The sequence below is a fragment of the Adiantum capillus-veneris genome, chromosome 9 (genome assembly GCF_014529385.1).
Source record: "Adiantum capillus-veneris isolate H3 chromosome 9, ASM1452938v2, whole genome shotgun sequence".
NCBI lineage: Eukaryota > Viridiplantae > Streptophyta > Polypodiopsida > Polypodiales > Pteridaceae > Adiantum > Adiantum capillus-veneris.
In genome coordinates this window covers 38,549,555-38,573,626 of record NC_140939.1, presented here as the reverse complement: position 1 = coordinate 38,573,626, position 24,072 = coordinate 38,549,555, and the positions used below count along the sequence as shown (strand labels likewise).

The 24,072-nt window shown below is 43.6% G+C and overlaps 1 protein-coding gene and 2 pseudogenes across 1 annotated transcript in view; all 3 read left to right on the top strand.

Annotated features, from left to right (window-relative positions):
* Nucleotides 1–566: 566 nt before the first annotated feature.
* LOC147450369 (protein TIC 20-v, chloroplastic pseudogene) lies at nt 567–1,214 on the top strand (annotated as a pseudogene).
* A 245-nt stretch (nt 1,215–1,459) lies between these two features.
* On the top strand, nt 1,460–1,727 carry LOC147450368 (protein SLE3 pseudogene; annotated as a pseudogene).
* Nucleotides 1,728–9,277: 7,550 nt separating this feature from the next.
* Nucleotides 9,278–24,072, top strand: part of LOC147450367 (proteasome subunit beta type-5-A-like) — a 93,328-nt gene continuing 78,533 nt past the window's right edge. The window contains exons 1-2 of the mRNA XM_086519617.1: nt 9,278–9,524; nt 9,869–9,998. Of these exons, the coding sequence (XP_086375743.1) occupies nt 9,396–9,524; nt 9,869–9,998 (259 nt within the window). The 5' untranslated portion in view covers nt 9,278–9,395. The remainder of the gene's footprint in view (nt 9,525–9,868; nt 9,999–24,072) is intronic.

Sequence of the window (24,072 nt, the reverse complement as noted above, 5' to 3'; positions counted from 1 at the left end):
TGCTGCCAATACTATGTGCGTTCGGGGGCGCGTTCGGGGGCCAGCCTTTGCCAATGCTCAAGCCTTCAAGAGTTTGAAAACACTCTAGCATCATGATATGAGGAGGGGGCTCCAATTCCATTGAGGTCCTTGAAGAAGAGCAATTCTGGGATCTGGTTGAAGAGCTCATGGCACGACAGGGTATGTATAGCTCAGCACGACGAAGAGGAGGTCACGCACTTCATCCGGCACATCGGCTGGATCTATGCCAGCGCGGATTCCTCTCCGATTACTCTCTGCTGCAAGCCAGGGTCTTTATGCATGCCCTTGCAAGGTGTTTTCGCTGATCAGCCCTTGGCACTTTGACGCGCATGCATACTGCATAGTCGAAAACCTCGTACACAATGATACCTCTGCCTCCTCTGAACCCAGCCTCTCACAGTTTTTAAAAAAAACTTTCAGACAGTTTAAAAAAAAACAATTGTGAGAGAGGGGGAGAGAGAGAGAGAGAGAGAGAGAGAGAGAGAGAGAGAGAGAGAGAGAGAGAGAGAGAGAGAGAGAGAGAGAGAGAGAGAGAGAGAGGAGCGATGGCGTACATTGTGTGCTGTGAGGGCATGGTGAGGGCGTCCTCAGCATCCTCGTCCATCGCTCCCTTGCTACCTTCCCTCCAGTCAACTTTCTCACAGCAATCAAGAAGGAAATTAAGCTCCACTTCTCATAGGGGTAGCAAGAGCAGGCCTTTGCGTCTGACAGTGCATGCAGAAGGGCGGCGTGGGGATGGCATAACTACATCAGAAAGGATTGTTTCTGCTTCTGCGTACCTTCTCCCTTTCCTGGATGGTGTACAATATGGACGGTATTTTCTCACACAGTTCTCCCAAGCCCAGGTAGCCTTTAGACCTCTCTACCCGCTCCTGCGTGTTTACTCCAGCACCCCTTTTGCAAGTGTTGCAGTTTTCTTTGGCCTCTATTTCCTGGTCGTCCATAATCCAAACTTCAATCGCTATGTACGCTACAACACCATGCAAGCTATCATGTTGGATATACTTCTCATTCTCCCGAGCCTTATAGAAGGTATTTATCATCCACAAACCGGTGTTGGCTTGGAGATTCTGGTGGTGTTTTACAATACTGTTTTCTTTTACCTGGTTGCCTGCTTCCTTCTTGGAAGTGGGTCATGAAAGACTCCACGCCTTCCTCTTGTTGCAGATGTTGCAAATGCTCAGGTTATGTGAGGTGCACCATTCTTTCATGTAAGCTTACAAGAAATTGTGTAACACATTATGTAACAGCTTAAACTAGAAAATATAGTATTTGCAAGTGTAGTATATCCAGTTGCTTTCAAAAAAAGAGAGAGAGAGAGAGAGAGAGATAAGCCAATACTACTTGCTTGAGGCAGCTAGCGTTATAATCTTTGCTAGCAACCTGCTCACCATTTTGTGATGTGTTTTTTTCAAGAGAAACCACACTATCGAAGCCAATGGCATCTCGCGAGAAGCTTGACCAGAAGGCCCGCGCTAGAGAGATGGTCGTTCCTGGAGGCACTGGAGGCAAGACCTTAGAAGCGCAGGAGCGCCTTGCGGAAGGGAGCAGCAAGGGAGGGCAGACACGAAAAGAGCAAATGGGAATAGCAGGATACCACGAAATGGGAAAGAAGGGTGGGCTCTCCAACCTGGAGCAGTTTGGCGATGAGGTAGCTGAGGAGAAGGCAGTGCCATTCGATGAGTAAAAAATATAGGACTCAGTAGAAAAAATGTCCCCAGTTACGTCATCAGTGCATATTGTATCTTTTTGCTGTGCTCGATGGGAATTACGATCTTATTCTACTACTAGCAGTAGTTTTTCGGCTGCAAATTAGCTTAATTAGTGCACATATTGTATCTTTTTGTTGTGCTCAGTGGGGATTGCGATCTTAGTCTTCTACTGGCACTAGTTTTTTGTCTGTGGATTAGCTTCTGTAAACCTAAAGCTCTTGCTTTTGTAATTAAAACTACCATCTGCTCTTTAGCTTTGCAAGTCTTTTAGTTTGCTTTCCCAAAAAAAAAGGGAGAGAGCTAAGTCAGTCTCCATCGTTCTTTTTTTCACATCTCTCTCTCTCTCTTTGTGATCTGTACGTGCTTCGACATAATTTTTCTTTGTCGAAAAAAAAACGATGGAGATTGGCTTAGCTCTCTCCATATCTCTCTCTCTCTCTCTCTCTCTCTCTCTCTCTCGGTCTCTCTGTCTCTCGCTCTCTCTCTCTCTCTCCTCTCTCCCCTCTCGCTCTCTCTCTCTCTCTAGATTGAGAGAGAGAGAGAGATAGAGGACTTCCAGCGCCCACATCTTCAAATTGGTTTTTCGTGGTATCATCAAAAAGGATGTACAAGTGCATGTGCATGAAGATGGTACCTTGGAAATCAGTGGGGAGTTCAAGAATGTGAAAGAGAAAGGACCCGTGACATGGTATGCCACAGAGAGATCGTGTGGCGGATTTGTTCGACAATTTCAACTTCCTGATAATGTCAAATTGGATGATGTGAAAGTTGTAGCTGAAGATGGTGTGCTAACCGTCACTATCCCTAAGAGACACAAGTGAAATCCGTCGCTAGAAATGTGCCTGTTATAATCAAGCTTTAACAAACCTTGCTACTTATTTAATGTGCTACTTGCTGTTGTTGCTTGCTTCATCAGAAAAAATGTAAAAAGGAAATGGTATAGTGGCCGTCAATTTGCATCTTTCTTTGTTAGAAAAAGATGGAAAATGCAACGTGCTAGTAGAGGATATGCCTGCAAAATTTTTTAAGGGTGTGTTGGCGCCGCTCATGCACATATGTCCGCACCCAACAATTTCCAAGGAGAGGAATATCAAGGAGAGGAATATCAACATGCCATTGTAATGGTTCCAAGTGTTCTAGCCCATCAAAGGAAACACTCTACCCAAACCTTGTTCAAAGGGGTTTGTCGATCAAAAATTTGTGGTTGATTTACCATTAAAAACAGTTGCAATCTTGAATTAATTTTTTGTTGTTGTGCTTGAAGTCACCTAAGATATCATGTTTGGTTTTTTTTTTTTTGTATATGTGTCTTGCCCTATATCGCTCGTTTTAGGGATTGCTCGGAAAATCTCGCTCGAGCTTAGAGATTCCTCGAGTGGTACTACCTTGGGTTCCCGTTGAGGGCCTAGAGCCTAATGTGGAGGAATAATGAGTGCCCGCGTAAACGGAGACACTCTCTATGTGATCGCCCTCTAGCACACAACCAAAGCGTAAGTGCATGTGACCTCAACACTTTAGAAGTTTTGGTGAGTACCCGTGAAGGCCGCTCACCTAGTTTTTGGGTGTTTGCAACTTAAATTTACTCTCAAATTCTTTTTGTTTTTATGGTCCTTTTTTCTAACCAAGCCACATAATATGCCGTGTAATAGCTCAAAATGAGTGTTTGGTTAGAGGGACATGCCATGCTTTACAGCCCCTAATTCAGTTACTTAAAGCCCTCAAAATCCTAAAGATAGTCTTTTCCTAGTTGAGAAGAAGACTAAAATTAGTAAGTCCAAAGGGTAAGTGTGAAGGAAAGGGTGGAGGACTTGAAGGACTTGTCCCACATGCCCTCCCCTCACTTGAGGTGTTAGTATTTATATATATCGTAGTGTCTATACTATATCATAAGACTAAGGACTGAGGCCTAGGCCTGGGCTCGGGCTCGATTTTTTGTTTTTTTTGCACAACAAAACTTTTTTCAAAAAAACGTTTTCTGTGGATAATGTTTAGCTGCGTGGACGTCGAGCTCACGCACAGAGTCTACCTCACGCGTGCACACAACTACACGTGGCAACTCTGTCTAAGCTAAATACAGCTAACAGAGCTAATTAACACTAATTAGCATTGCACACACACTTCCTAACACAACAAACTTCACATTGTCTACTGCACATTGTTTACTGCACATTACAGAACAACAACACTAACTAACAAACTTGCTAACACCTGCACATTATAGAACTTAGCAGATCTAGCAAAAACCTACACATTGCAACACTAACAGATTCTAACAAAACATGTTAAACCTGCACATTACAGCCACTAACAGATCTAACACAAACTTAGACAAAAGCTGAAAATAGATGAAAAGAATGGCTTCAAGAGGTAGCACAGAGTGCTCCTGAAGCTTAGTGCAAGGAAATCCCCAACAACGGCGCCAAAAATGTGCACTTTATTGCACATGTCAGAGGCTGGGAACTTGCCAAACACTATGTGCAAGCCACGAATGGCTGCAAGCACAACTAGACTATCCTAGCAAGCTCAAACGGGCAATAGTGTGTCACTCACAGCTCAATGCTTTCCGTCGTGAAGGATCCTGTGTCACAAAGAAGAAGGAGCCACCGCCACCGCCTCGCTGCCACAATGCTCGATCACTCTCTCTCTCTCTCTCTCTCTCTCTCTCTCTCTCTCTCTCTCTTTCCCCCCCCCCCCCCCCCCCCCCACACACACACACACGAGCACACGAAGGAGAAGAAGATAGAGGTAGAACAAGAGCACTTCTTAGCATGCACCTCAAAGAATGAGGCTTTTAGGTCAAAATGGACCTTTTATAAGAGTCTCACCCATTCACACATGGGTGCCCACAGTGGTCGATCGTTGTAAAAATACTGTAAAAATAAGATAAGTGGTGCACCTCTCATCGGCGATCACCTACACACCTATTGGACCGACGAGCATGGTCCATGACTCAAATAAATGATAAGGCATCCGTCAAAGGTGATAGGATGTCCTTGAGGGTTAACAATCACCAAAAAACTTGTCTTGAACTTTTGAAAACCCACCTTTGATCTGAAGTTAATTTCTTGCTCTTCAACCCACTCAAAAACCATGATCCCATTCATTTATTAGATGGTGGCTCGTGTAACTATCTAGTGTGCCCAATCATCCTTGTCAATGCCCTTGAGGTCAACATATTGTTTGAAGGCTTGGATATGGACATGTGATTCATCCCTCCCACTACCTCTGAATGATGGGAATGCGATTTTTAGGTTGATGGTTTTTTCCCACCATCTAGGTTCATCATGGTAATCAACTTCCATCCGCCGATGCTTAGGTTTGACACGGTGATCAGTTTTTGTCTCTTGACGACTAGGTTTGACAAGGTAATCATCTTCTATCTTTGTTAATCCTTTCGTTTACGAGGTTTTGTCATCGATTCAGATTATCTGTGCTTATGTTTCCCTACATCACTAGCATCAGTAGTGACCTTAGCTCTTTCCTTCTTGACAGAATGCCAAGAATTGTGTGAATGAGAACGTCTCTCATTCCTCTTTGAATTCCTTCTATTTGAATGCTTTGATTGTTCAGTAGCTTGATGTGCATCAACATCTTTGATGCCTAGGTATGCTTCTATCTCCTCTTGCTAACAACATGGCTGAATATCGTCATCGTCTTGCTTTAATTGTTCCGTGATCATAGTAATGTGATTCTCATCTTCAATGAACATTTTGGGGGCTCTCCTTCCTCATGTTAGTGCCTTTTGAATAGCTGACTAGCTCTGAGTCCTAAATTGGGAGACTAATCCCAGGCAAGATCTTTAGCTCACCGCGTGATTGCAAAAATGGAATGAATTGGTGCTTGACATCTATTTCAGAGTTAGGCTTAGAGTAACTTATTAAGAATTCCGATCTTTAGATACCAAATGACATAGAGTCAGATACATAGAGTTCAAATGACAAATTTGGTTAAGATTAGCACTTAAAATCAAGTTCTAGCTTGAAACGTGAAAATGATAAAAAGGATTAACACTAAGTGATCATAAACTCTCCTAAGCTTCCTAGGCTCTTCAGAGTGTACAATGCAAGAGTCGTGTACTAAAAGTCAAGAGTCAAGAGTGTCTAGCACCTAAAATGAGATTAATGATTCCTATGTACATGTGTCTTCATTGGGTTCTGGCTACTTTGCACAGTCATACAGTATGGAATTGCTCCACTGTGCCTCCACATGGCATCTATCGGTGGTGATAACTTTGGAAAGTGAGGACCAATGCGAGGCATCTCTCTAAAGAGATTTGTATCACCATCTACACTTCTCTTCTTTCAACTTAGCCTTATGCTCACCCTCCTTTTGCAAATCTTTGATTCTACCTCTTGGGGTAGGTTCCCATGATGGTGAAGCAAATACTCCTTGCCTTCTTCTACTTCATCAAACTCAAGTCAGAAAATAATATCCAGCTTCTTCTTCTTCCTCATCTTTTACCACATACACTTCCTACTTCTTCAAACTTGGGCATAACTCAAAGGACTCTTGAGAATATTTCTACAATGAGAGAGGAAAGAAGAAATAATGGCCACTTTTTCCTCTCCTTATTCTTCTTCTACTTTAAAACTTATATACTACAATAGGCAACTATGTTCTCTTTTGGGAGTACATACTCCCCTTCTTCTTTGCAACAACTTCTTCTTCATCAAACTATGTTAAAATTTCTCCAAATTATCTATACAAAGCTACATTTGACTTCTTCTTCTTCTTCATAAAATTAGTCTTCTTTTTCTCCTTAAGATTTTAAGCAAGCCCGTAATTGGGGTGGTCTTGATTTTATGATATCGCATGACATTAAATTTTATTGTCTACTTTTTTTTTCTCTAGACCGAATCTAATACCCTAGCTTTATCTTTCTTTTGTTGACATCCACCAACTCTTGACAATCATATGCAAACCTATTATAATTCTTAGCAATTTCTACTATTCAAAGTATGCGCAAACGCCAAGCACTAAGGCAATATACATACAAGGGCTACTCAATACATGCATGAAGATCATTGTTAGCAAGGAAATAATACTTAAGCTCTAGGTTTGTCGCACAAAAAGATCTCCGTTGCCATGATCCATGTCTCACTAGGAATGACTATATGTGCTCTGATACCACCGCAACAAATGGAGGTGTGTAGTGTCTACAAGCACATGCAAATTTTTGTATATAACAGAGGAACAAGAATCAAACATACGTTGTACATTCACGATGATGGCACAGACGTGAGAGTGGGGGAGCGAGAGAGGAAGAGAGACCTCAACATGTGTACCTTCTACATCTGAGTGCTATGCATATGCGCAAAGGTGGAGGTGAAAGGAGAGAAGAGGAGAGACATGCAGCACTCGGTACGATCTCCCCCCCTGCAAGAGTGAGCATTTCCCTCTTGCACATGTTTATTTGTAGATAGCAGTCAATGCTCAAGAATGATTACAACCACCTGCTTGGGCTTAAAATTAAAAATTGATCATAAGACCTCTCAAATCATAAACTATATATATATCAATTGCATAAGCTATTAAATCAACTATGCTTGGCACTTATCAGCCATACAATGAATACATGTTACGCACCATAATTAAATACCATTATACCACCTCTCCTCTCTAAAAGTTACATATCCTTTTGACACTCTTAGGTCTTGAGACACACCTTAAAGCCACCTCGTAACATTGGCCCTTCCACTCCTCTTATTTTCTCTCTTCAGATGACCAAATTTAAAGAGTGAACAATCATTTAAGTAGACCAAAACTCATTTTCATGACATTTCAGATGTTGTTTCAAGTCAAATTTGAAATCAACACTTTGCAGACTAATGGGCAACATGCCATTTGATATACAAGGCCAATCAAAACTACATCCGAAGCACCTTCAACATGTACAAGGTGCTAATAGTTGGAACTTCCCTACAATCATGTAAGGATGTATACCTCATACTAAGCATATAGTGCTTGCTTTAAATCATACAATGTATTCTGTAACTTTAACACTTTGTTATTTTTTTTTTCAACAAAGCATGAGGTTGTGTAAAGTGCCTTCCCCCTACGCACGTCAACATTCAAAAAATAGTCAGTGTGTTCAATTGGTGAACTTTCCAAGGAAATGCATTTATGTTGCAAATGATGGTCATAAGACAAGTGGGGGCAAAAGTCTTTGCAGAATCAATCACCTTCTCTCAATTGTAATCTTTTGCAAAACAAGTCAAGAGTCAAGACAACCAACAATGTTATATACATAACACTTTAGATTATAAACCATCAACGACCAATAGCATTTTCTCTCAAAGAAAGGGTAACATCTGTTAACAAGAATATTATTTTTCAATAGGGACATCCAAATGTTTGAATTTTGTGCTTCATCAAAAGAAATAGTTTCTTCTTCATCACACAATCTTCTTCATCACACATACTAGAAATAACCTAACCAAGGCGTAGAAATGTGATGCATACAAGCATAGCTAGAAACAAGTGTGTCCAATTTACTATCAGAAAATGTTTGAACCAACCATTTATTATTAGAAAATGTCTGAACCAACAATTTTTCTTACTCTTCTCACCAAGTGCATAATGTAAATTTGCATGAAAAATAAGGTTGAAAGACCTTTGCTCTTACAATAAGATCAAAATGCGTTTATAGCATGCCATCTATTTCTTACTTAGGCATGAATCCATACACCACCAACAACCAAATTGTGCAATTGAGCAACGGATGGTTTTTTCTGTTAGGAGCACCCTCTTTGTGGGAACACATTCAATACATAAGTGGCACAAATGAATCATTTTGTTAAAATTTATAAAGGCATTGTATCTAAAAAATCCAACTAGAAATGCATTAGATTCTTTAGACATGTCCTCCTTTGGTTAGAATGATGGGTGCTCAATTCACATCCTCAAAACCATTTTGAAATTTGCTATCACAAGATAGACCCTGTGCATGCCTCAAGTAGTCAATTATCCACACAAGTCACAAAGCATTGGTAATTGCCAAAGTCCCCATTGCATCATATACATCATTATGCACACGTTGCAGTTTATGGGTAGCCCTCATTGAATCATCATTTGGAAAGGAAGAACACTACGTTAATATGTAGCCCTCCACATATAGGTTTTCACAAACGGAAGAATGGCCAATGACGATAGCCAACATAAGCATTTTCAGGTGCATCAAACTACTGAAATTGAGATTTCCAAAATGCGCCTACAAAAGTTTTGCATTTAAAACATGGTTCAAATCCACAACTGAACAAGCAACACTCGGAGAGATCCCCCAACAAATGTTCCTTGATCATGTATTTTCAAAAGACTATTAATAATATATGTATCCCTATATGTATATTTCCTTTATTAGTAACATTCAACATTCTCTTCACAAATTGTCGGATTAATGTATGCAATTTCCTCTTGTGTTCTTGACTGGGATGCAATTAAGATTGGAAGCATCTTGGTCCGCATGCATCTCCACAACATTGTGACTTACAATATGATCCCCCCCCCCCCCCCGCCCCCCGCCGCGTGTGTGGGCAAAAACAAAATTTGTGCTATGTCGTAGCTTATTATCTCTCTTCCCCTCGTTGAACCTTTAGTTCCTTGCAGCACAAGCCTGTGATTTTGCCGAGAGCAAGCGCACTGCGGAAGACGCAAACGCGACATATGGGTTCCTTAGATTTCAGCCGTTTGGAGTCGGCTTCGTTGCACAGCATCCCTCCTTACGCCTCTTCTCCTACTGACCTCTGCGACAGACCCTCCTTCGATTTGCCTCCTTGCCCGACCATTCAAGAAGTAAGCTCCCTTCAAACGCCATTTTTCTGGCGGCACACACACACACACACACACACACACAGAGAGAGAGAGAGAGAGAGAGAGAGAGAGAGAGAGAGAGAGCGCAGAATGTAAAGAGCTGGTTTCTTCTATTACATGAAAACATCCACAGGTGCATTCAGATCCACATCCATCTGCAGTAGTTCTATGTAATAAAAGTTACTTCATTCTAGTCCCCGGAAGATATTACACAGCTGCCAAATTTATTTGTCTGAGAGAGCAGGCTTCCTTTGTGATTTGTCTATTTGCTTTTGAGAAAGGCAAAAAATACTCAACAGTCTCACAATGTTGCGCATGTTATGCAGCTTGATAACTTTCAGAAAGCTTCAAAAGAGGCGTTCCCACCGGCAAAAGGGACAACCACTCTTGCTTTCAAGTTCAAACATGGGATCATTGTAGCTTGTGATTCGCGGGCCAGCATGGGAGGCTATATTTGTATGGCATTGCACACCTTTTGAATTTTGTGCTTGGTTATCTATTTGTCGATCTTGTGTTTTAATGGCATGCCATTTTTTATGTGATTCGGTGAGTGTTATATTGGATTTAAGTCATGATAATTGCAGAATTGTGAGATAGAATGACTGCTTGCTCGGTTGTTGAACATATGTTCATTGGCTCACACAGTCTCTAAGATAGGCAATTGCATGCTCCATGTTCACCTCATGACTATTATGTACGCTTCCATACCGCAAATTCATATGGGTATGGAGGTAAGGATTGGAATTATTTTTTATCCCTTGGACTGCAGCTGATTTGTTCCATAACATTGGAATTTGGAGCAGCTTCTTCACTCATCTTCCTGACAACAAGAGTCACTAAAATCTCCTTTCCTCCATCTTTGATCTTCTGCAAGCAAGAAGTTGATGTTTTTTATTAGAGGTGTTTCATAGGTAGGTTCAGCTAACCGGACAAGGCTAGTTTCAACTATATGATGATTGTTTGTACGGTTTATCACATTCAATGATACAGCATGTTTTATCAGATTTAACAGTAGGCAACGGACATTTTGCCATCGTGATGTAAAAATCATCATAGTCCTGTACCTTGCAGCGATATTGCCTGAGTGGTGAAGGCGCTTAGCGAGTAGAGTCCAAGAGTGGCAATCACTCCTCTTTATGGGACTTTTCATCTAACGTCTGGTTCAGTGCCCATCTTGAGGCCTTGGGATGCAACCCCTGGGTTGAGAATTGCTGCATCTCTTCCACCTACTAATCCCTGAATGCTTCTCCTCAATGTAGTTTGATAAATGATGGTTTATGCTTCCTTTCTCTTGGCTATAAAAATGCAGATATCAGGGGCTGAAAAGGAAGCCACTTCCTACTTCACCTGTCTAGGAGAAAACACCATGTCTGCTTGCTGCAAGACACGCATTGTGGGTTGCAGCTTGCTGACATGTCAATATACGGATTTCCTGGTTTTACGTTGGCAGCTTTTAGGCCAGGAGCTTTTGGACAGATGCTTTTGATTTTGAAGCTTTTCACTGTAAACTGCTTTTCATGGCCTAGGGCCTTTAAATATGTGCCAAGGGCTTATTCTTTGGCATGTTTCCCTGCGTGGAAGTGCAGAGCAAGGAGTACGGGCTTGTTTTGGGCTGAAGCAGTATAAAGAAATACCGGAAGGGGCGCCAGGGTTTGGGGCCAGTGCTAAAACTGCCCCACATATGTCCCCCAAACAACCCCAAATCTGCCCTCAAATGCCTACTTTATTGCCCCCACATGCCTATTTTTGCCTGTTCCGCCCCGTGTGTCCCCCCCCCCTTCCCCTTCTTTTCGGAATGGCGTTCTGTTCCTGACTCTGTTTTGTGGATGGGACTCGTCCGGAACGCCGTTTCGGAACGTTTTGGTTGCGTTCCGCCCATTCTCTGTTACACTGCCCAAGGGGCCTCACTCTTCAAAGCATCTGGATGCAAAACAACATGCCTATTTTTGCCTGTGCCCCCCCCCCCCCCCCCCCCCCCCCCCCCCCCCCCCCCCCCGCGTTTTGGAACGGCGTTCTGTTCTCGACTCTGTTTTGGGGACGGGACTCGTCCAGAATGCTGTTTCGGAACGTTTGGGTTGCGTTCCGTCCATTCCCTGTTACACTGCCCAAGGGGCCTCACTTTTCAAAGCATCTGGATGTAGAGGCCGAGAGCAGAGGACCCCTCGCGTGTTGTACTTTGCTCAAGCATCAATATAAAAATAAATACCGAAAGGGGCGCCAATCTTTGGGGCCAATCTCTCTGGGCACGAAACTATGCCGGGCAGTGTCGACTCAATTGAACTGTGAACTAAGTGTGAAGTATTTTAAAGTTATTCTCTCTCACGTGTTGTGCTAAATTCCAGGCTTGGGGTGTCCAAGTTTGTTACACTTGAATCTTGTGAAGAACAACTTGTATCGGCCATCTTTTGCAATATAAAAGAAATACCCTTCGGGGGTGCTCGTCTCGAGGGCCAGCGCTTCTAGGGAAGGAATTCCGCCTTCCTGTCTCTCATGTTTGGTTTCTCTCTCTCTCTCTCTCTATATATATATATATATATATTCAAGTAGAAGTGTTTGCTATTGTGATTCACCTTCTGTGCTTAACGTACATAAAGGTTTCAATGGTATCAAAGCCTAGTTGACGAACAATCCGATCCTTCCGTTAGTAGCAGAGCACGATGGTTTCAAAGTCTACCTCTCATGAAAGTGAAGAGAACAAGAATGAAGAAGTAGAGCTCGAGGTGTTTTTTCATTGGGAGAGTCTCCCCATCATGGTTGTTGTAGCCCTCTCTTGAAGAGGTGGTTGTAGCCCTATGGGCAGTTTCATTAGCTAATAGAAGGATCCTTTTCTCGGAAAAAAAAAGAAGTAGAGCTCGGGAACGACATCAAAGAGAAGGATCTTGTAGAGGATGTTTTCTTTGAGGCGGATGATGAATAGCTAAAATAGAAACCATGCAACACATGCAACAATTTTTTGTTGCTACTAAGGATCCAAAGCTTCAAAGTTCATTCCGACAAAGGATCTTGATACAACGGTAAAGCAATGAAGGCAAACAATCCACAACTTTTGGTAAGGGCGACTCAAGAAAGATTGGCTACAGTAAAAAGTCAAAGACAGAAGGCCCGACTCAAGATGGGTCAGACAGATTCATGGGGAGGTAATTTGTTTTCCTTGAAGCAGCTAAGGATTTGTGTTCGTCTCAAGAAAGACGAGGTTTTTATGATGACCATTATGAAAATCTTAAGGACGAAGCAAGTGATCATTTTGCTATGCATATGGGAGATGAGCCACTTGGATTCATAGCAGCTATAATACGCCTACTTTATTCAGAATACGGGACGTCCCGTATTGAAACGGACAGTACGTCGCATAACGTTTTCTATTCTTTGCTCAAAACGTATTCTATTCTAATGTCTTGCTAGTTGATTAAGTTAGAGCTTCATGGTGCTTGTTTATGTATGCTATGAGTAAACATTAAAGAGTCATTGAGGAGGTGCATGACCTGCTTCATTTGTCCTTATTAAAGTATCAAATCTAAAAAAGTTGACGTATGTTATTTTTGATTTTCAAAAATACGTATAGTACGCATATTGTGCACAACGTATTAAATGTCTCGTTCGTCCCGTACCATGGTTGCTATGCTTGGATTTGGAAATGCTATTGGACACACACATAATAATCTCCGTCGTAGAATTCCTTTTGATCACTTGAGTCTAGTAGCCTCCTAAAAGACTACAAGGAAGGAGGCCATAGTGTAAAGTTTTCCGTCTTTGATACAAGCAACATGAGAAAAAAGCACACACCTTTATTCAATAGTTTGATGTAGCTTTTCCAGGTGGGCACTTCACAGAGGCTTTTAAGATCTGATTAGGAGCATCCTTTCTCAAGGGAACTGCTTTGACATGGTGGAACACTTTGCTTACTCAGCACGAGGCGCCAAGAACATGGCTGGGATTCAAACGGCTTTTTGCTTCATTATGGCTGACTGCAGAATTTGAAGCTGATATACTCAAGATTTGAAACCATCTCTCGTCCGGTACAATGAAAGATACTGGGAGGCGTACTATCCAATGGCATGTTTTAGACAAGTTCCGCTTGCTAGACAGATTGAAAACTATTGTTGTGGATGTCGAAGCTTTCAAGAGATGATGCAACACGCAATAGATGGTTTCGCTATTCCAGAAGACACACACATAATAATCTCCGTCGTAGAATTCCTTTTGATCACTTGAGTCCAGTAGCCTCCTAAAAGACTACAAGGAAGGAGGCCATAGTGTAAAGTTTTCCGTCTTTGATACAAGCAACATGAGAAAAAAGCACACACCTTTATTCAATAGTTTGATGCAGCTTTTCCAGGTGGGCACTTCACAGAGGCTTTTAAGATCTGATTAGGAGCATCCTTTCTCAAGGGAACTGCTTTGACATGGTGGAACACTTTGCTTACTCAGCACGAGGCGCTAAGAACATGGCTGGGATTCAAACGGCTTTTTGCTTCATTATGGCTGACTGCAGAATTTGAAGCTGATATACTCAAGATTTGAAACCATCTCTCGTCCGGTACAATGAAAGATACTGGGAGGCGTACTATCCAATGGCATGTTTTAGACAAGTTCCGCTTGCTAGATAGATTGAAAACTATTGTTGTGGATGTCGAAGCTTTCAAGAGATGATGCAACACGCAATAGATGGTTTCGCTATTCCAGAAGACAAGATGACTTTCTCTGATGAAGAAAGTTTTGGGAAGTTTAACAAGAACTTCTCCGAGGGAACTACAAAACGAAAATTTAACCAAACTAACTTTGACTTCCAAAGTTAGTGAAGAACAAAGAAAGCAATGGAGTAAAGAGGGAAGGTGCTTCAAATGTGGTGCTCAAGGACATATGGTAGCAAATTGCCCTGACAAAATTGATAACAAAACAAATGACGACAAAAAGTTAAAGAAAGGAAAGACAGCTGTTGGTTTGGTAGTAGATATGATGGGAGTGCAAGTAGAAGATAAGTCCTTTGAGCTTTGTAGAGCTTGGGGAAAAGTCAGAGATCAGGAGGTCCTTATCTTTTTCGACAGCGGAGCCAAGGCTAACTTCATTTTGACGGAGTTGGCAGCTAGATTGGGGGAGAGGCCAGCTTCGGTTGCACATCCAAGGGTATGCTGGACAAGAGGATTTTTTTCATTATGCCCCTTGTGGGATTTGATGTCCTATTGGGAATGCCATGGCACTACAAGAGTAATGCAATGATTGATACCAAGGCAAAGGAGATTTTACTTCAGCACAAAGGTAGATGTAAAAATCAAGGGCGAGTTTATCCCAGTTGTATCTGCTCCGGCAGTTTCTAAGTTAATGAAATCTCATATTTTTGCTTACTTGATTTTTGTTCGAAATTGGTCTCAGGATGAAGGTAATTCAAATTTATCTACTTTGGAGATAGAGGGACTTGATTTGTTGAAACAATATCAGAATTGTTTCTCAGAGAGCCTACTGTGGGAGTTGCCTCCTAAGCGTCCGAGGATCATACCATTGATCTGATTCCAGGGAGCTCACCTCCTAACCGACCCCCTTACAAAGGAAGCTCAAGACAACAAGAGGAGATCATGAGTGAGGCCAATGATCTTCTCGAGAAAGGATTCATTCAACCTAGTTTTTCACCCTTCTGTTCACCAGTTTTGCTTGGATCTTGGCGAATGTGCATTGACTATGGTGCACTCAACAAGATTACAATCAAGAACAGGTTTCCTATACCCAAGATTGACGACATCCTTGATCGACGTCAAGGATCAAGTCATTTTAGCAGGATTGACCTTAAAAGTGGCTATCATTAGATCCGGATTTCTCTTGAGGATGTTTACAAGTTAACATTCTGTACCACTTTTGGACTCTTGAGTTTTTAGTGATGCCTTTTGGCCTCACTAATGCTCCAGCTAACCAAATGATGGATCGAATTTTTCGAGAGCATTGGCAATCTGTGGGGACATTCTTTGATGATATCATTATCTTCTCCAAGTTGGAGATAGAACATCAAGAGCATATTGTAAAGATCCTTCAAATTGCGAGATCATAAGTTGATTATCAATGGCAAGAAGAGCGAGTTCTTCATGTAGGAGATACACTTTCTTGGACATATTGTTTCTCAAGAGGGTGTGAGGATGGACTCAGCCAAGGTTGCAGCTATTCAGGAATGGCCACCTCTTAGAAACGTGCATGATGTGCGCAGTTTCTTGGGGCTATGTTCTTACTACAGAAGGTTCATTGTTAGATTTGCAAAAATTGCAGCACCTTTGCATCATTTGACCAAGAAAGGTCTTCCCTTTCTTGGAAACAGACACAGATCACAACTTTTAAGCGTTTGAAAGAAAAGCTTATGGCTGGACCAATCCTTGTGCTTCCCAATCTACAGAAACCTTTTCAAGTGCATTGTGATGCATGTGGCAGCAGTTTAGGAGCAATTTTGCAACAGGATGGTCATGTGATAGCCTATGAGAGTGGATTATTCTCTAAGTTTGAGATAGTTGCACAGATTTATGAGAGGAACTTCTTGCTGTAATTCATGCATTATCTACTTGGAAACATTACCTTCTTGAAGCCGATTTCACAGTTCATACTGATAATCAGAGTTTGAGATACTTCTTGTCACAATCGCAGCTGTTGGACAAACAGATGAGATGGGCAAATTTTTTTTCTCTCTTTCATTTTCAGACTGTTTATATAGAGGGGAAGAAGAATGTGGTTGCAGATGCCTTATCTTGCAAACCACAAATTTCAGCAGTCACTGCTATTTTTCATCATGAGTTGGATGACATGCGACAACAATATGCTACAGATTCCGATTTTCAGAGCATTTATGACAGCTTACAGGATGGTGAGGCCGTTCCAGGTTATGCTCTTAAAGAAGGATTTTTGATGAAGACACACAACTAAGTTGTGTGTCACACGACAACTTAGCTAGAAACTGTTGATTGAATGTCATAATCCACCTTTTTCAGGGCATCGTGGGATTGAGGCTACATTAAAAGCAGGAGATACTTACTTCTTTTGGCCTCAACTCAAGGTAGATGTGGACACTTTTGTGCGTACATGCTTGGTATGCTAAAAAGTGAAGTATGACATACATAAAACACCGGGACTACTGCTACCTTTGCCGACTCCATGGGAGAGTATTGCTATGGACTTTATTTTTGATCTTCCAAAGACACTGGGTGGGCATGATGTTATATGGACTGTTGTAGACAGGTTCAATAAGCAAGCTCATTTTATCTCTGTAAAGAAGACAATTAAAGCAGATGGCAAAGTTTTTCATTACTCATATCTTTAGATACCATGGGATGCCTTCTTCTATTGTTTAAATAGAGATCCCAAGATAACCAATCTGTTTTGGTGAATTGTATGTGAGAATTTGGGAACTACATTGAAGTTTTCTTCTTCTTTTCATCCACAAATAGATGGGCAATCAGAGATTACAATTCAGTTATGTTGGATTTGTTAAAGGATCGTTGTGGGACAGAATCAGATTGTTGAAGGTGGCAAGAAAGTTCCGCCTATCGTGTGCACCAAAGATGAGATTTTTGAGGCAGATCGCTTTGTGAAGGATCTTGATACCTCATTTTCCAAGATAAATGTCATGTGACACATCCTACCCTATGTGTCCGTGGACAAGCTACAGCACGACAAGGGTTCTGTCAGTCGAGTCAGTCTAGATTAGCAAGTGTTCTGGCACTTTTTGTGAGTCTGTTCGCAGACCGTGCATGTCCAGACACTTAGATGCATATCCTCTGGTTGCATAGAGCATGATCATAAGCATTCCCATCAGAATCCATCAGAATCCTTCAGGGGAAATTTTCAGTGCATTTAGCCTATTTTCCCTATTTTTTGACATTTTACACTTATTATTTTTAAGTGACTTGTTGGAAAGTAGGTAGGGCAAGTTGAGTAAGTTTGTATATAAGCAAACCTAGACTAGCACTAATTGGCAGAAGAGGCAGCAAGAGCACCTTGCTCAACAGGCAACTTCTCAGCAAGACCAACCCCCGCGACTACTCTGGCGTTTTCTCCACAGAAGACCTAGCGTTTTTGCATCAGATCAGCCTTGGCAATTTGTGCACAGAAGGTCAGCCCCGGCGTCGTCAAGACACAACAGATCAGCCTAGCGTTTTGCATTTGCAGAACCACCGGCGACAGCAGGACAAATTTCAGCCCTAGCGTTTTTGGTTTGCAGCCCAACCTCAACGTTTTTGCAGATCAGCGCGACGGAACATCAAGAACCATCAGCGTTTTCAGTTTTCAGCCCTTAGACACCGCAGATCAAGTCCCGAACCTTGCAGATCTCACCTTCCTGCAGCAGTTCCTCGCCGCACGGTCAGTTTCCGCAAGGTTTACAGTTTCAGCCCGGAAAACGCAGATTTCAGCATCTGCGTTTTCAGCGTGTCGTCGTTGCATCGTCGCCATCGACATCGTCACCGACATAGAGTCAAAATTCAGCAGATAAAGATTTGTAGATTTCAGCCCTTAGCGGTTTCAGATTTCAGCCCGTCTCGTCGTCGTCCTCATCGTCATCGACATCGTTGGCAAGTCCAAGCATTGTAGAGATTTGTGCAATCATAAGTAGACCGCTCTCGCCACAGAGAGTGGGGCCTTCGGAGGAGGGTTTTACAATGTCTCTGGTGTCGTATTCTCTTCTCTATCTCTCAGTCTCATGCACTTCCATTCACAGTGTCCATTCACTTTGTTTGTGTCAATTGCACTGTCTCACTAAAGGAACGGAAGGCTCTCCCTTTAGTAAGTAAAAGGAACCTTGAGCACAGTTCGGAGCACTCATCTTGAGCAAAGTTCAAACATTCATTCCGCTGTACCTAACATTGGTATCAGAGCTTTGGCAGTGTTCTGTATCACTCAAGGAAAGAACCACAAGAATCACAAGAATTTTTTTTCTTGTTGCGGTCGCACGAACCCGAGTTCGCTTGGGCGTGTCGATTCCTAATCGTGTTTTTGAAGAGTGACAGGAATCCCAAGAAAGAAGGGCTTGTCCGGCCTCCCCTTGTGCCTCTTTTCACTCATTGAGAGCGGACCGTGCACTTAGCGGCTGGCCAATCGACGTGAGGTGGGAAAAAACAACCTTGGTGTGAGCGCAAGGCCTCCAAGGGGTGCGCCCGCGGAAAAGAGTAGAACTCGGGTGAAGAGAAGATCCTTGTCGTCGAACATAGATTGCAAGCAAAAGAAGAACCTCAAGACCCTCAAGAACTCAAGACCCTCAAGAACCCAAGTTCCTCGTGAACTTAAGAACCCAAGACCCGCAAGAATTCAAGTTCCTCGTAAACTTAAGAACCCAAGACCACAAGAACCCACAAGAACCCACGACTTCAGGATGGTCATCACTCGAAGCAGAATGGATACTTCGCTTGGAGGTGATGAGCATGAGAGAGGCAAAAAGAAATTCCCCACCAGGAGGTTTTTCCGACCCTCCCCCTTCCCCATCTACGTCAAGGATTGCCCTAACTCCTATGGAGGAGTTGGACCGGATGTTTATGGAAAGGAAGTTAGAATGCGAAGCAAGAAGAGCAGAAATGGAGCGCGAACACCAAGAAAGAATGGAAGCCATAGCGCGTGAGAGTGAGCAAGCACGCTTGGAAGCCAAAGAAAGACAAGCCGAATTTGATCGCGAGAAGAAAGCAAGAAAGGCAATGAACGACCAACACATGGAAGAGATGTCATGACTTTTTTCTCAAGAGCAGGCGTACTTTGCACAGAATCAGGAAAAGGAGACTCTCAATCTCTTCTTCTCCAAGGCAAGACACACATGATTTGCATGATGATGATTTGAATGACAATGATAAGCATGATGATTTGGATGACACTGACAAGCATGATGATTTGCATGATCAAGATGTGATTTCTCACAAGCATGATGAGTTGCATGAAGATGACGTGATTGTTCACAAGGATGATGTGTTAGTTGATACTTTCTCTAGTGAAGCTAACCTCATTGCAGATTCGATCAACCACGAAGAACTGATCTTGGCTCTCGAGTCAAGGTCCAAAGAACCCCCTCAGGAAGAAGCGATCTTGGCTCTCGAGCCTCCGTCCAAAGAACCCTCACAAGAAGTATTATGTGTTCGCATGATTAGTACGCACGCATTGTTCGAGTGTTTTATTCGTGATTGTTTCTTGTATTTTCGTCAGCGTCTATATGTGATCCCTTTTCCTAGGCATGACATTGTACGTTCAACACGTTTCTCTCATGAATGAGCTGTTGTATGCGGATTGTTCATGAAAAGCTGAAAAGTATGCATTCAAGGAAGTCACATTCCATGTCTCTTCCTTGGCATGACACAGTTGTAGGAAGAGCACATGAAGGTATGAGCACCAAGCATGGGCATTTCCGTTGTGAATTGCCACAGTTGATTGATTTAGATTAGCGAGACAAGATTCGATCTCATTGTTTGCATGTGTGTAGTGAATGGTTTGGCACTCCGTCTATTGGTTCATCTACATTGCATGCACAGTCTTTTAGGAAGACGAGATTTTTTCCAGTCACTTTACATGGAGTAGGTATGTTCATGTTTTTGTGTTGGAAATGGTTTCAGGAATTTTCAGCCATGGAGATTCTTGAAGAAGAAAGAAGCATGACTCTAGATGAAGTTGAAGCATTGAAGGAGCCTCAGAAGACTTTGTGTTGCTTTCGGCGCGGCCCAAAGAAGCAAGCGTTGCAGACCTTTGTGAAGTTCAAGTACCGTACGACCCACACATCAGAGTGGGCCAGCGAAGTGTCCCTTCCCGGATTTCGGATGCTATTGGCGATCTCTCTCGACGCCATACAGTTTGGTACCAGTACCTCACTTTGAAAAGGAGGGGATGTTACGTGACACATCCTACCCTATGTGTCCGTGGACAAGCTACAGTACGACAAGGGTTCCGTCAGTCCAGTCAGTCTAGATTAGCAAGTGTTCTGGCACTTTCTGTGAGTTTGTTCGCAGACCGTGCATGTCCAGACACTTAATTTAGATGCATATCCTTTGGTTGCACACAACACGATGATAAGCATTCCCATCAGAATCCATCAGAATTCTTCAGGGGAATTTTCTAGTGCATTTAGCCTATTTTCCCTATTTTTTGACATTTTTCACTTATTATTTTTAAGTGACTTTTGTTGGAAAGTAGGTAGGGCAAATTGAGTAAGTTTGTATATAAGCAAACCTAAACTAGCACTAATTGGCAGAAGAGGCAGCAGGAGCACCTTGCGCAACAGGCAACTTCTCAGCAAGACCAACCCCTGCGACTACTCTGACGTTTTCTCCACAGAAGACCTAGCGTTTTTGCATCAGATCAGCCTTGGCGATTTGTGCAAAGCAGATCAGCCCCGGCGTCGTCAAGACACAGCAGATCCGCCTAGCGTTTTGCATTTGCAGAACCACCGGCAACAGCAGGACAAATTTCCATAGTTACAGGGGACGGGGGGGACGGGCCCTAGGGCCGGGGGACGGTCGTAACCGGGCCGGGAACAGAAGGGAACGCTGAGGGACGGACAAAAATCGGGCCGGACGGGCGGGTCGCAGGGGGAACGGACCGGGGACGGACGGAACGGCAGGGGATCTGTGCAGCCCCAACTGCCACATTTTGGGAGCCTTGGCCCTTGGGAGGCTATAAAAGGCTCCCTTGGGCCTCTTAATACTCATAGTCTCAATGCTCATTCCAATTTGCAATTTCCCTCAAGCTCAAGGCTCAAGCTACTCAATCATCAATGCCATCCTCTCTACTCAATGCTCATTGCTCAAGCTTGAAGCATGACCATTGACTACTCTACTCTCTAGTCTCCACTCTCAAGTCTCTCCCTCTTCTACCCACTTTGAAGTTTGAACTTTGAAGCTCTCCTCTCCCTCTTCTACCCACTTCGAAGCTCTCCTCTACTCTCTCTCCACACAAACTCTCCTCTAACTCCTCTAACTTCTAAGCTCTACTCTCTGGAGTCTCTCCACCATCATGTCATCTCAAGCCAACTCCACTTCTCAAGCCGCTTCTTCTCGAAGGAGGCCCGCCGTGCAAACGTGGTCGTGATGGGATGAAGTCGACTTTAGCTCGCGTGGCAAAGGTGGCGGTGTCACGAGGACGTGGCAGTTATTAACCATGTCACAGAGATGTGGCAACTGCTAACCTTGGTTGTTGGTTTCTTTCCAATGGGGTTTATTTTATTTGTTTAAGACCCTCTTTTTGAAGTAGCAAACGGTCGGACATTGTATGGCCAATGTGAACGGTAGATTCACCCGCAGACGGGAAGTGGTCGGCACTGGAATTCGTATGGTAAGAGGATGTCTAGGCTCAGAGCAAGATCATATAGGTCCCCCCGTCGCACTTAGCAAGTTGGTGGATACTAGGAAGTGAACTCAATTAAGGCGTAAAGTCAAGGTGGGACTACCAACAAAAAGTATCCAACAGTTGGGCCACATTGCATTTTTGGATGCGGTCCCAATGAGGATAGATGGTCAGAAGACCAGTGGGAGCCCAACGGAAGCATCTCCTAAAATTTAGGGAACTGCTATTTTGGGCCATGAAATGTGTTCGCGTCATTACCTTCGGTATGACTAGGGGAACACTTTATAACTCTGCCGCGAAGTCAACTGACGCGTCGGTTGGGATATTTTTAAGCGGCGAACCCGAAACGGGAAAATGCTTGTAAATGCGCCAAGTGTCACATTTTCAGGGACTTGCCTCTTCCAGAAAAATGGGCGTTGATTTTTAATCTGGGAGAAGCCTCATTTGCAACCTGTCACAGGTTAAGAGCTATGGAGTGCTTTCTTTCCCTCTCATGTACAGTGTGGTGCTAGGAGTGATGCCCTGCACACTACACACTGCTCTCTCTCTCCCCTACGTGCAGTTATGTGATGCCCCACAAGAGGGCTCCTCATTTGACTGATGTACAGTTGTGTGGGTTCATGCTTTTGTGCTGAGGCAAGAGCCTCCTTGAGCAGGAACAGGGGTAGCTAGCTGCTGCTCCAAAGCAGGCACTGGTGAGGGTTATAACCTCACCGTACAGGTGCGAAATCAGCGCTGTGTATGCGCTGTAAATTCACTGTTTTTTAGCCATACGGACGCCAGGACCATTGGGAATCGTGCCCCACTGGCAGAGGACAGTTAGGGGACTGTTTGGGGCTGAAAACAGGGCAAAAACCAGTAAATACAGCGTGCTGAATTTACTGTTTTTGGACAGGAATCAGAGGGTATACGACAGTGCAAGCGAGTTCCAGCAGGGGAATTGGTTTCGCGCAAGTTTTGGGACTGTTATGCTGCCGAAATTTGGCCAAATCAAATGGTATCTAGGTGGATACACGTGAAGGATTCCCAGGACCTTACCTTGTAATTTACCCTCCTAAAGAATAAAGAAATACCGAAAGGGGCGCCAATTTTGGGGCCTACAGGTTGTCGGCGTCTGCTCGGAGCATTCTAGCTTCCGAGCCGTGTGTGTATTCAAGTGTTAACTCCCGTCGCAGGTTCTCTTTGCAAAGTGCTCTCTGTGTGTGTGTTTAAAGTAAAGAATTTCGGGTGAAAGCCAACGCCTACCGCCCTACGGGCCGGTTTCATGGTTCCATTGCCGGGATTTCAATCACTTTTTCCTCAAAGAGTGAGCCTGGATTGTTCAAGGTAAAGACACACAGTGCAAGAACGCGGGGATTACTCTATGGCCGACAAGGGGAAGGGAATTATGGAAGAGGGTTCCTCTCCAAAGGACAGGCAGGAGATTCCTATGGTTTTTGAGATTGGCGAGAGCTCACGGCCACGTCAGTCTGTACCTCCTGTCAACGTGAATGTCCCTCCAGTAGTACAGGGCTTTATGACAGGGCAACTCGAGGATGATGCGTTTAAGACTCAGTTAGTTGCCGCGGTGAATGTCTTTTCGCAGCTGGTGCAGAATCCGAGGTTTATGGAATTCTTGCAAGCGCCACCAGTGCAACAGCAAAATAGGCAACCTACGCCGCGTACGGAGCTTGTTGAAGCTCAAGCCCAGGTACTTCATGAGGCGCAGGAGGAAAGGGAACACTCGCATGTTTCGGAGTCGGGGGCTCCAAAGCAGGTTCCTCCCGTGCTTGAACAGGTGGCTAGAACGCCTATTCCACAGGTTATGCCAGTTCAGCCCGCCACCTTTCAGAGCCAGCATGCTGCCTTGAATGGACAGGGAGCTGGATACCAGGCTATGCACTCAGTTTTTCCACCACCCACGGTACATCCTGGGTATTTCGGGGGTGGATCAGTGTTCCAAAGCATGGCTGGTTATGCGTCTGGAAGTCAGCCGTACATGCCAGGAACAGGTTCGGGGGTATGCAAGGCATCATGCCAAACCCCATGTATAGTACTATCGGCATGCAGCAAGGTTTCCACGGCAACCATGGCCAGTTTGGGGTGCCACAGGGTCATTTTGGCATGGCTGGTTTTTCTGGACAGCAGCCAGATATCGCACCTCTGACGCAAAATGTGAATGGCCAACACGTGCCGATCATGCCTAGTACAGTGCCCATGTTGCAGACCATTCCGTATGACAATTTGGGGGCACTAGAGAAGCCGAAGGCTTACA